This window comes from Populus nigra, chromosome 1 (genome assembly GCF_951802175.1).
Source record: "Populus nigra chromosome 1, ddPopNigr1.1, whole genome shotgun sequence".
NCBI lineage: Eukaryota > Viridiplantae > Streptophyta > Magnoliopsida > Malpighiales > Salicaceae > Populus > Populus nigra.
This window is the reverse complement of record NC_084852.1, coordinates 5323348-5337441: the sequence shown is the minus strand read 5'-3', so window position 1 is coordinate 5337441 and position 14094 is coordinate 5323348. Positions and strand designations below refer to the sequence as shown.

The 14094-nt window shown below is 34.5% G+C and overlaps 1 protein-coding gene across 1 annotated transcript; it reads right to left on the bottom strand.

Moving 5' to 3' along the window:
• Positions 1–11129: 11129 nt before the first annotated feature.
• On the bottom strand, positions 11130–12713 carry LOC133681057 (vascular-related unknown protein 4-like). Its single transcript, XM_062104145.1, has 3 exons — positions 12169–12713; positions 11911–11982; positions 11130–11796 (listed from the first exon to the last, which is right to left on the bottom strand). The coding sequence occupies exons 1-3, from the start codon at positions 12556–12558 to the stop codon at positions 11659–11661; spliced, it is 600 nt and encodes a 199-aa protein (XP_061960129.1). The 5' UTR covers positions 12559–12713; the 3' UTR covers positions 11130–11658.
• Between the last annotated feature and the right edge of the window lie 1381 nt (positions 12714–14094).

Here is a 14094-nt window from a genome sequence, read left to right as displayed (position 1 = left end):
AAATTTTAACAGTAATATATAAAACTAAAAATTAAAAATATTCATATAAATAAATTTTAAATTTAAAAGTTCTAAATTTGAACTTAAAATTATATCTTTTAACTTTCATATTACTTCATTAATTTTAAATTTAAATTTATAAATTATTCATATTAATTATATAATTAATAACATCATGTTTATATTATATATAATATAAAATTAGTTTAATATAAAATATATTAAAATATAATTGGCTCTTCTAAATGGTTTTTTACTATTGGAATGCACATAAACAAAAAAAACTATATTTACACTATTCAAAAGGCTATTTTATCAATTTGGCTCTTTACTAGGAGATGCTCTAATACTTCATGCCTAACCAAGTCAAACACCTCAATGGATATGGAAGAAAAGAAAAGAAGGAATGCAATGAGAAGCAAGCATGAATAGAAACAGAGGAGAAGAGAGATAAAAATAGAGGAAAAAGAAAAGAAAAGAAAAGAAGAACAAGTCATCACAACACCACCGAGCTTCATCAACAATATGAGCCACATTAGAACGAAGGCCCTACCGAAACAAATTCAACAACAACAAGGAAGGCCATCATCAAAGCCACAACACCACATTAAAGAGCAGTCTTGTTCATATGCTAGCACATGTAATACACGCACTCGGAAAAATCTCTCTCATTTCTCTATTTCAATAATTGATTCTTCAATAACTCTCTAATTCAGTCCGTGTTTTGGCCAAACCAAGCTCAATAAGAGAAAGGAAAAGAAAATGAAAGGAAAGAAAGAGAAAAAAAAATGGCCTAAGGCCCACACACTTGACAAACCCCCACCTAAATGACTCGCTTGGTAATTTATTAGTGTGAGCACCTACCTCTATATATTGCTTTACAAAATAGACAATGTGGCACATATATAAATAGTTAATTTTATAGATTACCTATGCAGTAAAGGTAATTATTTTCTATGATTACTCTCGCTTGGTATGTTTGCTGCTTTAATTTAGCACTAAGGATGAATCATGTTAGAATCAACCACACATGACACCTATGCCTAATGCTAAATATACAATAAATATAATCATATCACTTTATCATGTTCTATTTTGCTTTGTAGGTGTTGGTTTTTTGTTTCATATAGGAAACTCTTCAACCTCTTTAATTCTAGATCCTTCACCTTCGACCAATGCTACTTTGGCTAGTCACTCATTTTCAAATCATAGCCAATCATAACATCTTAATGCCGAGGCAACATATCATGTCACACCAAATACCACATGACTCATTTATATGGAATCCTACACTGACTTCAAATAATTTAAAGTAAGAAATTGTAAGAAACTTAATATCTTGTATTTTGGTTATACTTTAATTCATACACCTTAGTGTTTCCTAAAACTATCTACCATTTTACATGTTCTTGATATCATAAAATCATTGTTTTCTATATGACAATTTGCTTTAGATAATGATTTTAAAAAAAATTAACAATCATTTTTGTCTTGTTAAGGATTGAGTTTTCAAAGTCATTTTTTTTTTATCCAGTATAGTTAAAGATAGTTTAAACTAGCTTTAGTACCAATCCTCTGCATCGAGTCCTCTAAATAACATTTGGTTACTATCCCAGGACAAAAGAGACAAAGACAATAAAAACAAGGGAGACAAGATAGAAAATGAGACAAATACAGAATTGTGTTTAGTAATGATGTACAAGATAAAATAACTGTTTTTATATTATGTTTGGTTATAGTGGACAAGACATAATAAAATATGAAAAAGTCTATTTTTATTCTTATTTTGTATTATTGTCAAACTTATATATTTAAAAAATAATTAGATATTTTTTATTTTAGTTTATAATGAATGTTGAAATTAATAATATTATAATAACCTTAGTTATAAAACTAAAACTGATTAGAGTGTTGAAATTAATATTATTATAATAACCTTAGTTATAAAACTAGGACTGATTAAATGGGTTAACCTAAAGCTTAGACTGGTCTGATTTAAGATAAAAATAGAGAAAAGATTAAATTGACCTGATCTAGTTAAAAACCCAAATCAACCCGGGATAAAATATGGGTCAAAAACCTATTGATTGTTTTTTGAAATTTTATGGTTAAAATAAGGTTGCTTTGATTTTTTTTTTTTAAAAATAGGCCTCCCTACTCGTGACCTGAACCTTGCCTCGGGTCAACTCATGAGTTAAGTTTTAAAATTATGATGATAATCACTTTTACCCATACGTTGACTCAGGTCAACCCATGGTGACCCTCTCGACTTATGACCTAGGCCTTGCCCTGATCGACCCCCAAGTCGAGTATTAAAATTATGATAATAACAACTTTTATCTTTATATTGACTCGGGTCAGCTCAGGTTAATCTTCTTAATCCGTGACCCGGAACTTGCTCCTGGTTCACCCCAAAATAAAATTTTAAAATTATGATAATAATACTTTTATTTTATGTTGACCTGGGTCAACCTGAGTTGACCCTCCTAACACGTGACCTAGGCTTCACACCAAGTCGATCCCCCAAGTTGGATTTTAAAACTATGATAATAATCATTTTTATCCTTACATTGACTTAGGTTAACAATCAACCCCACTCGTGACTCGAGCTTTGCCCAGGTCGACTCTTGAACTAAGGTTTAAACTATAATAATAACCATTTGTATTTTTACACTGACCTAAGTCAACCCTACCCATGCCCAGACCTCAATTAGTGACTCTGGCTTTGACCCGGATCAACCCTCGAGCTTGGTTTTATAAATACAATAATTAATATTTTTATCCACATGTGTCTTAATTAAATAATTTTGAAATTAATAATTTTTTACAAGAATATTTTAGAAATAAAAAATAAAAATATCATCTCTAGAGACATGTTCCCTCTATACCTTCTATTTTGGAAGTACAAAAATTCACTCTAAAATATCTTAGAGACAAAAACCAAACACTACCCTAGTGTTTTATCACAAAAATTATTTGTCTTTGTCTCTTCAACCAAACATATTTTTGTTTCCACTGTCTTCGTCCCTTCTATTTCAAGATAATAATCAAACACTACCTTAGTGTTTTATCACAAAAAACTACATTTGAAGTTGGAATCAGCATCTTGGTCATTCACTTTCTCGCTTCTTGCATGAAATTCATCTTGATCATTCACACTCTTGCTTGTTGCATCAAATTCTCTTTAATAAAGTTATTCTAGTTTCATCCTTAACCAATTATCATTTTAATTGTATAACTTACCATTAAAGGTAATTTCAGTTGATTTCATTAGATTCATCAAAGCATTTTAGTTTGGCTCCCTTAGACTTAGTTTTTCCTTATCAATTTTTGTAGTGAATGAATTTTTTGTTGATTATTTTTCTAAATATACTTGATTTTTTTCTTTTAAAAAATAAATCCAAGATTTATGATGCTTTTTTTTTTTCAATTTTAAAAGTTAATTGAAAATCAATTTGGAATCATATAAAACAATTTTACAGTAATTAGGAAAGTGACTTTTGAAAACTAAATTCCTATTGTAACAGTATAGGTATTGATCATTCTACCTTCTAAACTGCTATTCTTATCATCAACTGAATATACACACCACCTCTTCAACATCAATATTTTTTACTACAACTTTTTAAATGATAACCTAACTATGTATTTTTAAATATTTTTGGTTACTCATGCCTTTATGTTTCTACGTCTATATAACAAACATAATCTTGATTTTTACTCTACCTCATCTTTCTTTCTTGGTTATAGTCTAGTCATCGAAGATATCGTTGTATAGATATCTTTACTTGACATATTTATATTGTTTATCATTAAACATTCCATGAGTCCTCATATTTTATGCCAAGTCTACTTTATTAGTTTCCTCTATGTCATCATAATACTTGTGTTCCTGTTTTTTTTTTAACTGTCAATCCTTTATGGATTAGCATTCCTATATCTATATTGTTACCTCATCTTTTTGTTTCATCCTCTACCTTACCTCCTTTCGCTTTGTCTTGTAGTTATGGGACTCCTTATGATGCTTCATTATTAGTCCCCTTTTCAATCTTTTTATCTAGTTTCCATTCCTTAACTCTTATCATTCATCTATCTATAAGACTCTACCTATTACTTTTAATCTCAACATTGTCAAGGACAATAGTTCCTCTAGTTACTTTTCTTCTTTAAATCTCCCATCATATATTCATATCCATATTCACTCTATAACCCTTTGTCCACCTTAACATAAACACTATCCTATCTCTCATTTTTCCTTAAACAAGGTTACTTCATACTTTTATTAAAACCTACTTGTTTACATTAAAGCCAAACAAAATTCTAAATAGATTCTAATAATGACTACAAAAATTGATACATTGGTTCATAATCACACATGGTCTTTTATTCATCTTAATCCCTCTATAAGCATTGTTGGCCGCAAGTAAGTATACAAGATTAAATAGAAAATTGATGGGTCCATTAAACTCTATAAGGCTCGACTAATATCCAAATGGTATCATCAACAATAAGGTATTGAATTTGATAAGACCTTTAGTCTAATTGATAAGCTAGCTATAGTTCACATTATTTTTGTTATTGTTATTTCTCAAGGTTGGTATGTTTGTTAGTTAGATGTTCATAGTGTCTTTTTTAATGTTTTTCTTGACACTGATGTTTACATGCAACAACCTCTTAACTTTGTTGATCTTAACCTTTCTTTTCACGCATGAAAACTTCACAAATCTCTCTATTGACTTAAATAGACATCATGTGTATTGTTTGATTGGCTTTGCCAATTCTTTTTAGGTTTTATACTTTTTAGGTGTCAAACTGACACTTCATTTTTTATAAACAAATCCTTAATTACCCTAATCTATATTCTAGTTTATGCTGATGATATCCTTGTCACATGTAATGATCTTTCTTCTATAACTTAATTGATTGCTCATTTTAATGTAAAATTCTCTATTTGAGACTTGGGTTGTCTAAGTTACTTATTTGGAATTGAGATGAAATATACCTTTTATTATATATTCTTCTCCTAGCCTGGCTATGTGTCACGGGGTAAATTTTTCGCTCTATGAATAAACCCGTGCGACAGCCTAGTCCCTCACTAGACTCAGCCTTTCCTCGCCAATCCCACTCGTGTTTGCCTAATAACTATGTGTTTCCCTCACCCAAGAGGTTTCCCCACTTTCCCAAGTTAAAAGACAAACAGAATACACAAGTAGATTGCACAACACAAAGCACACCGAGAATACAAGAAGAACTCTCAACCTTTATTTATCTCATCAACAAAGGATTATACAATGTGTGCTATGCATAGAATTCGCATGCTACACAATCAAGCTTACACATTATTTCCTCTCTATGCATTCCCTATCTCTTATGCTCTCTATGCTCTACACATCTAAGAGCATCAACAACTATTTATAGCCAAGTATGTGAGCTGCAAGGCTCACCCATGATCTTCTATTTTTTAGGACATAGTGGGGCACTTTTTCCCCCATGTTCTTCATGATCTCACCAGCTTGGAGAGCACCCCAATTATGCTCCCACGTTCTGCCTTCATGATGCTGCCACTTTACCCACGTCCTGCCCTATGATCCCATGATCTAGAAAGACCATGAATGCCACTAGCCCACATTCTACATGCCCACCTGGCAACCCCATCTGTCAACTCTTGCTTTGTCAGCTGTTGAGTCACTCATATGCCTTGGACAGTCCTTCGTCCAAGTTTTAGATCATGCCAATGTCTTCGCTGCCGAATTCCTCGACTGCCCCAGTTCTCGTCAGCCTATGCCCCTGATGAGTTTTCTGCCTGGCTTGGACATTCCATCGTCAAGCCCATGTTTGTCAACAATCTGCGCTGCTGATTTTCCTTTGACGAACCTACAGTCGCATAAATCTGCGCTTCCGATTTATCCCACTGTTGGCATGACTGCTAGCACCCTTAGGCACTGTTTTGGACAACCTGTTGAAGTGTACATCTTGTGCATGTTTAACACTGTTACAAACCACCCCTACCAAAAGAACTCGACGTCCTCGTCTAACAGATTCGAAGTACCCTTGCACTGGATCTGTTCATCGTCACAATCCATGTTTCTCCCACGAAACCTCTAGCTTTGCCCACATTCAACAACAATTTAGTCAATCGAATTTCGTTAACCTATTTCAAAGCCAAGCTGTGACACATTCTGTTTTGGCTCATTAGTTTTCCACGAATGTCAAACACATCATACTCGCAAGCATGTTTTCATGAAATTCAGACACTAATCACAAGCGTCACCAAGGTGTCCGTCCCTTTTCACGAAATACATCCACACAAAATCATTTCAAAGAACTACATGAGCTCCCATACGAACATCTAGTTCTCCAACCATTCTGCGTGCCCAAAAATACAAGTATAAAATTTAAATATTGCTTACTTGTTTGTCGTACAACAAACAACTCTCCCTGCCGAATTTGCCTCAGCCCATGCAAGGCTACCGCTGTCCATCGCTGTCGAATTCTATACAGTGTGTTTTTTGTTGGCACATCCTCGCGCCTAGAGCTCTATTTTCATCACCATGATCTGTCCATCATCAAAGTTGCAGAACTCCTCCAATTCTGCCTCGTCCAAGGCAGTTTGGCCATGCATAAGTCCTCATTGACTAGGTTGGCCCTTTGCCACTAACTCTTTCACTTAGTGTTAAGCTAACGTATAGGATTTACGTATGCCGTTCCTTCTCCACGAAAATAGCACTAAGTTGTGCTCTCAGCGGGCAGTCCCTTGCAAAGTGCTTACCCTCGCAAATAAAACAGCCCAAACTTGATTTCGAAACCTTTTCCTTGCCCTTGGCTTCTGTCTTCCCATTGCCATCAGCCTGTTTAGGTTCTCCCCTACTAAGCCTTATCTTCTTCCCTTTTCATTTCATACCTATCCATCAGTGGGTATGAAACAAAAGATGCTCCAGCAGTCCCTTTGCTAGCGCCTGCTCTAAAATCTGCCAACCCATCGGCAGCCAAAATGGTCGAAGACAAGTCTGAAAATTTCTGCCTACGCAACTCCAACTGTGCCCACAGCTGAAGTCCTGACAGAAAATTGAACATTATGTCCTCCTCGGACATATTATCAATATCCAGAATTAAAGAACTAAATTTCTTCACGTAATCCCTTACCGACCCATTTTGCCACAACTTTTTCAAGTTTTCCCTTGCAATCCCGGATGTGTTGTTGGGTAGATATTGCTCTTTCAACTCACGTTTTAGAGTCTCCCATGTCTACACTTTTGGCCTACCAGCATTAAGATCCTCCTTGGAAATTGTCCGCCACCATAATTTCACATCTCTTATGAGATACATCACTATGATGTTCACTTGCTCATCAAGCCCGACCTTGGTAGCACTGAAATAGTGTTCCATATCCCACAAGAAATTCTCTAATTCCTTGGAACTTCTAGCACCCCTAGAAGCTTTTGGTTTTGGAATTTTGGGTTTAGACATACCTGTACCAACAGAAGTGTTTGCCACTGCCTTTTTCAAGATTGCAATTGTTTCTTACGCAGCTTCTAACCTTTCACTCGTTTCTGCCGTAAGACTAATGTTCTAACCTTTCAAGCGGTATTCTTCATCTTTTTGAATTGGCCCAATCAACTCTTTAAGTCGAGTCAGTCTTTCTCGGATTGCCTCCATACCCGTTGGCATAAGGCTTGAGTACCAACTTCGCAAACTATCCCAATGATAACTTCAACAAATCAGTCCTTCGATCTGCTATCCATAAAATGATCTCGTTGTTCTGCCAAGAATGCAACCGCTCTCTGATACCAATTGTCAAGGGGTAAATTTTTCGCTCTGTGAATAAACCCGTGCGGCAGCTTAGTCCCTCACTAGACTCAGCCTTCCCTCGCTAATTCCACTTGTGTTTGCCTAATAACTAAGTGTTTCCCTCACCCAAGAGGTTTCCCCACTTTTCCAAGTTAAAAGACAAACAGAATACACAAGTAGATTGCACAACACAAAGCACACCAAGAATACAAGAAGAACTCTCAACCTTTATTTATCTCGTCAACAAAGGATTACACAATATGTGTTATGCATAGAATTCACATACTATACAATCAAGCTTACACACATTATTTCCTCTCTATGCATTCCCTATCTCTATGCTCTCTATGCTCTACACATCTAAGAGCATCAACAACTATTTATAGCCAAGTATGTGAGCTGCAAGGCTCACCCATGATCTTCTATTTTTTAGGACATAGTGGGGCATTTTTCCCCCCATGTTCTTCATGATCTCACCAGCTTGGAGAGCACCCCAATTATGCTCCCACGTTCTGCCTTCATGATGCTGCCACTTTACCCACGTCCTGCCCTATGATCCCATGATCTAGAAAGACCATGACTGCCACTAACCCACGTTTTACATGCCCACCTGGCAGCCCTATCTACTAACTCTTGCTTCGTCAGCTGTTGAGTCACTCATATGCCTTGGACAGTTCTTCGTTCAAGTTTTAGATCGTGCCAAATCGAGCCCCTGACTTGAACAAGCTGTTGTACGCTGCCGAATTTGCATATGCGTGCAGGCTGCCAATGTCTTCGCTGTTGAATTCCTTGACACCCCCAGTTCTCGTCAGCCTATGCCCCTGACGAGTTTTCCTGCCTGGCTTGGACATTCCATCGTCAAGCTCATGTTCGTCAACAATCTGTGCTGCCGATTTATCCCACTATTGGCATGGCTGTCAGTACCCTTAGGCACTGTTTTGGACAGCCTGTCGAAGTGTGCACCTCGTGCACGTTTAACACGGTTACACTATGCCTCTTACATTATGCACACAATTGGTATGTCTCGATGTCAATTAGTTTTCACATTGATGGCTATTAGTTCTTGTCTTTTTGCCACCTCTAAAAGTGGTTTTGCTTATTCTGACTCTGTTTTATATTGTTTGGTGATTGTTCCTCTTCAATATCTTACTTTTACATGATCAAATATTTCTTTTATTGTTAATAAGGTTTGTTAGTTCAATCATGCTCTGTCTAAGGACTATTGACTTAGAGTAATTTTTTTGATCGAAATGTAAGTATATAAAAAGATAAAAAATAAACAAGGCTGGAGAACCAACAAGTTTATATACAATGATAAAAAAAAAAGGAACATGCTCCCTGTCAAAACATTTACATGAATCTCATCATAAGAAAGAGCAAACAAAACAAAAGGAGGAGCTGACATTGGTTAAATAGGGAACCGAATCCATTATGAGGTGCCCAACCTAACTAAAAAGCAAAAGGCAAGGCAGTATAGCATTGCTAAATATCAACCAAACACAAGATGTGCACAGAGAAAGACCGGACAAAACTAGCACATGCCAGCAACCGATGTAGCATAGCAGATGATGAGCCACCTGAAACTTGATCAGCACAACAAAGGACAAATAGCCAGCAGAGAACAAAACAATAGAAGGCACCTATCTAAAATGAATTTCAGCAAAAGAAACAATTTCTAGAAAGAGCAAAGAAACAACAAGAACAACATCTAACCACCGAAGCATAACCGCCTTTGAGCTTCTTAGCCAAAAACAACAACAATACCGCAAAAAGACTCAACACCATAAGAAGACACAACACCCCAAGAAGATACAGCAACAAGACATTGCATCAACCAACCAGGAGCATAAAATGATTGTCTTCATGAAAATGCAGGACCATATAGAAGAGAACTTGAAATCTGCGAAAAACGATATCAATAAGCTTGCATTTGTCTTCAAACCATTGACTTGTAGTACTTAAATGTATCTTATGTTATGTAAATGCAACATCTTTTTTGACTTATCTTTTACTATCTCTTTTAATCTCCTACCGCATGGCTTTAATGGCTCTGATTGGGTTGATAATGTCGATAACTTAAAGTCTACGGGTACTTATGCTATCTATTTTAATCGTAACTATATCTCTTGGAAGTTTAGTAAATAGAAAATAGTTGCACACTGAATATAAGACTATTGCTAATGTTGTATAGTTATGATGACTCTCCTTTTTATTATTTAAACTTGATTATTTATCCTTTTCTCCTCGTGTCTTATGGTGTGACAGTTATAGAGTAATTTATCTCATAGCTAATCTGGATTTTCATTCATGCATGAAATATATTGAAATTAATTTTTATTTTATTTGTGACATGATTGTGAAAATGAAATTACAAGTTCAATTTGTTGCCATTGATGATCGGATAACAAGTATTCTTACCATATCATTGAGCTGTTTTCATATAGTCTTTTTCTAATCTAAGCTTGCTATGTGTTTCTATCCAGAATCAACTTGCGGGGTGTATTAGAGAGCCTCATTGGATTTTTTAACCATAAAAGGAGACATACATTTTTTGTTCAAAATTTTCATATTCTAATTTCAGACATACTTTTTTTTGTTATGTATTTTTCTATTTGTATTAGGATTAACATGCAAATATATATACACACACTTGTCATCTATCAAAAACACACTCGATCTAATACAGAAACTCATAGCAAAGGGCATGATTTTTTTTTGTCGCATTCTCCTTCTCTTTCTCTTCTTCTTTCTGTCCTCTTTCTCTTCTTCTTTCTGTCCTCTACTTTTATATTAATAAATGTCTTTTCGGTTAAACATGTCTCAGTGCAAAAATCCTATGTGTTTTGACTTTTTTTTTTCCTCAAAAATTGTTAGAATGCGAAGGAGATATTTGGAATTCAAATGAGACGATGATCATTATGATATGTCGGCAGTCGGCATATATCTATGGTGCTTGAATTATTACTTTGGTGATCATGAAACAGCAAACTCAGCTAAATTTGTTCCAACTTAGCGGCACAGTGGCACATCTTAAATTGGTTTTTAATGGATTATGTATTCAATTTCATCTTCAAGTTAGATTATGGAGGAATCAACCTAGATTTATTCCTCTCATTAATTCAACCATGAAACAATTTCTTTTTGAAAAGTATTAATTTATACAGTGGAGATTCAAGTAAACCTTAGAAATAAAGGAGCCTTCTCTCTTATCTTTTTGAAACAGAATTAATTATGGATTTATAGGGGGATTAGTGGGGTTGTTAGGTGTTGTTGAAAAGTACTTAATACATATCACTATCTATCAAGAAAAGAAGAGGCAAAACCCAAATAAATACTCAAGATGAGGAACCGAAAGATTTGAAGTTGGTGGTACTAATTAGTAGAATATATGCAAGAAAAATTAACTAGAAGATCAGTTAGAATATTGCTGTAAGCGCTTTCCTTACGTTGCACGCTAGCTAGCTTCAAGAGAAATTTTGGAACGGGAGGATAAATCATCGAGTGTGTGTTCTGTGGAGCGGTTGCGGGAACTTTTTACATGGGATACAATAGAAAACGCAGCAAAAACATGAACATGAGGAGAAACTTCTTCTGCTTTAAAACCCTTCAAATTTCGCTAATATCCCTGACGTTACAGAGATGTTTCCTCATACCCCTTCGCATACACAATGAGAGAAGGTTTTGCATGAACTTAATACCAATATTTATATATATATTATCAAATGCCACAAAGATGATGATGGGTCTTAATCCCATCACATCTTATTTGTTCATGCAATGCCATACAACAGGGTACTAGCTAGAGTGGTCCAGAGAGAGAGAGAGAGAGAGAGAGAGAGAGAGAGAGAGAGATGCCGAGAAAAGGTGGATTTAACCAAGATAATTTACTACCATGGACAGAGGAACTAAGCAAAGACCCCTTTTCTTCAGTGCTGTGTTGTCACTTCCCCCTCCAATAAAACCAAAATCACTTCTCTTATCTACCTGCTTTGAAGCACTTCCTTCGTCCTATATTACAATAAATCCACAAGAACCTGCTGTTAGGTAAGATAAAATGAAAACCTGCCAAAAAGACCATGCATGAAAATAAATTATTAAAACTTCAGAATTGGATGCTCTTACCTGTGAAATTTCCTTGTTATCTTTCTGTTTTGTGTTCCTTTTGTATTGGTTTATCATCATATCATCATAAACCTACTCACATAAGAGTTCAAGAAAAGATGTTGACTTGACAACATGCTTGATAAAAAATATAAGATAGTTGACATATACAAAAACAAATTGAAGAAAACAAAATCCCAGTATATACCTAACTATAGATTGCGAAAGAAGAGGAAAAATAAAGGGGGAGAAGAAGAAGAAGGGATTAACATTTCTAACCTTGGGGCTATTAACAGGAGAACTAGCAGTATCCTCCAAAGCATCATCAACCAAAGCTCCTTTGGTTCTTTTTTTCTTGAAACTTAAACTGTATTTGAAACTTCTGTTATTATTAATAGGTAGCCCAACAACTTGTTCACCAAGATGATCACCAGCAGACTTCTTCACAACCAAAGAAGCAGCATCAGAGACTAGTGAAGAACTCCTATCATGATCATACGAGAAAGAACCATGTTCATATGGATCATGATTATGATCCTCTTCATTGTTTTGGGCAAAGAAATCCTCAAAGTACATGGTCCAACCACTCTCTTCAAAGCTATCATGATCAGTTGTTTTCTCATTAGAAGAAGAAGAGATTATTGGCTTGCAGCTCATTGAGTTTTCCATTTCTGAAAAAGAAGTTTGTGGGCTTGCTCGACAGAGGCACTATATGGTATGTATTTATATATAGAGCAGATCGAAAACAATGGGGGGAAAAAGAGAGAGATGAGGATTAATGATCATATACTTGGAATCTTGGTATAATATACGTGGCCCCAAGGGAGGTGGAGAATTAAATTTTAGAGGGTTTGACATTAGTATTGGTTGCAGCTCATTATATATATAATTAATAGATATACGCAACAACAGAGATTATACTTCCACTAATTAGATGCATTGAACAATTCACAAATGGAGAGTTTGAGTTAGACCTAGTACCTTTTGTTTATCTCACGAGAAACTGTTCAAATACCTCCTCTCATTCCTAAAAAAAACTTTCCTTTTTTTTTTTTTTTATAGTTGACGTTGGAATCCTACACCTTTTTGTAAAGGGATGGAATAATTCTGTTTGGAATTTGTGACGGTTTCTTTTAATAAGTATGAGCTTGTGTTTTTATTTTTGTGATACTATATAACAGTGTTTTAACTATTAGGCTAATACTTTATTAATAATAATAAAAAGCTTGTTTTGCATTGAGAATTTAAATTCTTACCGATATTTATTGTTTCACACATTTAATTTGATAAAATTATTAGAAGAATCGGTTTTATACATATGGATCTTAATAGTGTAACTGGTATGATTATTATAAAGATTAGGTTCGTGTATAACTCAAGGTTTTTTTTTTTTTATATATATATATATATATAAATAAAATAGTGTAGAAAATTATGATTGAATTAATCAGCATTCATTTTATTTGATAATTAATTAAGTGTCTGTTTCATATTATGATATATGATGTTTTCTACTTAAAAATACATTAAAATAACTTTTTAGTTTTTTTCATATTTATATCAACACATTAGAATCATAAAAAAACAAAAAAAACATTAATCTAATTTTTTTAAAAAAATGGATACACTTTTAAAAAAATCTATAAACAGAAATTTTTATAATTTTAAACGGGTAAATTAATATGATAGTGTGCCTACCACTAATTAATGTTAACCTTAATTATCATTTAATTACCCTAAAGGTTAATGTTTAAGGCCAATATACTGTGCATGGTGGTTGTTTTTCTTGCTATAGTACATGTACAGACGCCATGGTTTGTTCAAGGTAAAGAACAGTATCATGTGGCTGGAGTTTGATCCTACGTGCTTGATATATCGCGAGAAAGAAAGGAAGGAATATTGATGTGATTAATTTTATTACTAATCATGTGGATTTAGAACTTCGATCGCCTTCTTTTCTTTAAGTCATCCGTTGAAACGCAACATTCACAGGCACTCATCATTGGGTGGAATGATGTGTGCAAACTGTTGACTCGATGGAGAAAAAAGCATTAAAAATGGGTTTCAGCAAACATTATTTTCTGAAACCCAAATGATCTCTGACGAGTCCATTCAATTTTTGTTGGATTTGTTGTTTACCAAATTTTTTAAGCTTTGTTCGGCATAGGCTGACGTCCGTCCAATATTTTATTTACATTTAAAATT

Coding starts and splice junctions, on each gene's coding strand:
- LOC133681057 (XM_062104145.1), bottom strand. CDS start 12,558: ATGGAAAACTCAATGAGCTGCAAGCCAATAATCTCTTCTTCTTCTAAT. Junction 11,983..12,168: donor CTCCTGTTAATAGCCCCAAG/GTTAGAAATGTT, acceptor TTATGTGAGTAG/GTTTATGATGATATGATGAT. Junction 11,797..11,910: donor ATAACAAGGAAATTTCACAG/GTAAGAGCATCC, acceptor ATTGTAATATAG/GACGAAGGAAGTGCTTCAAA.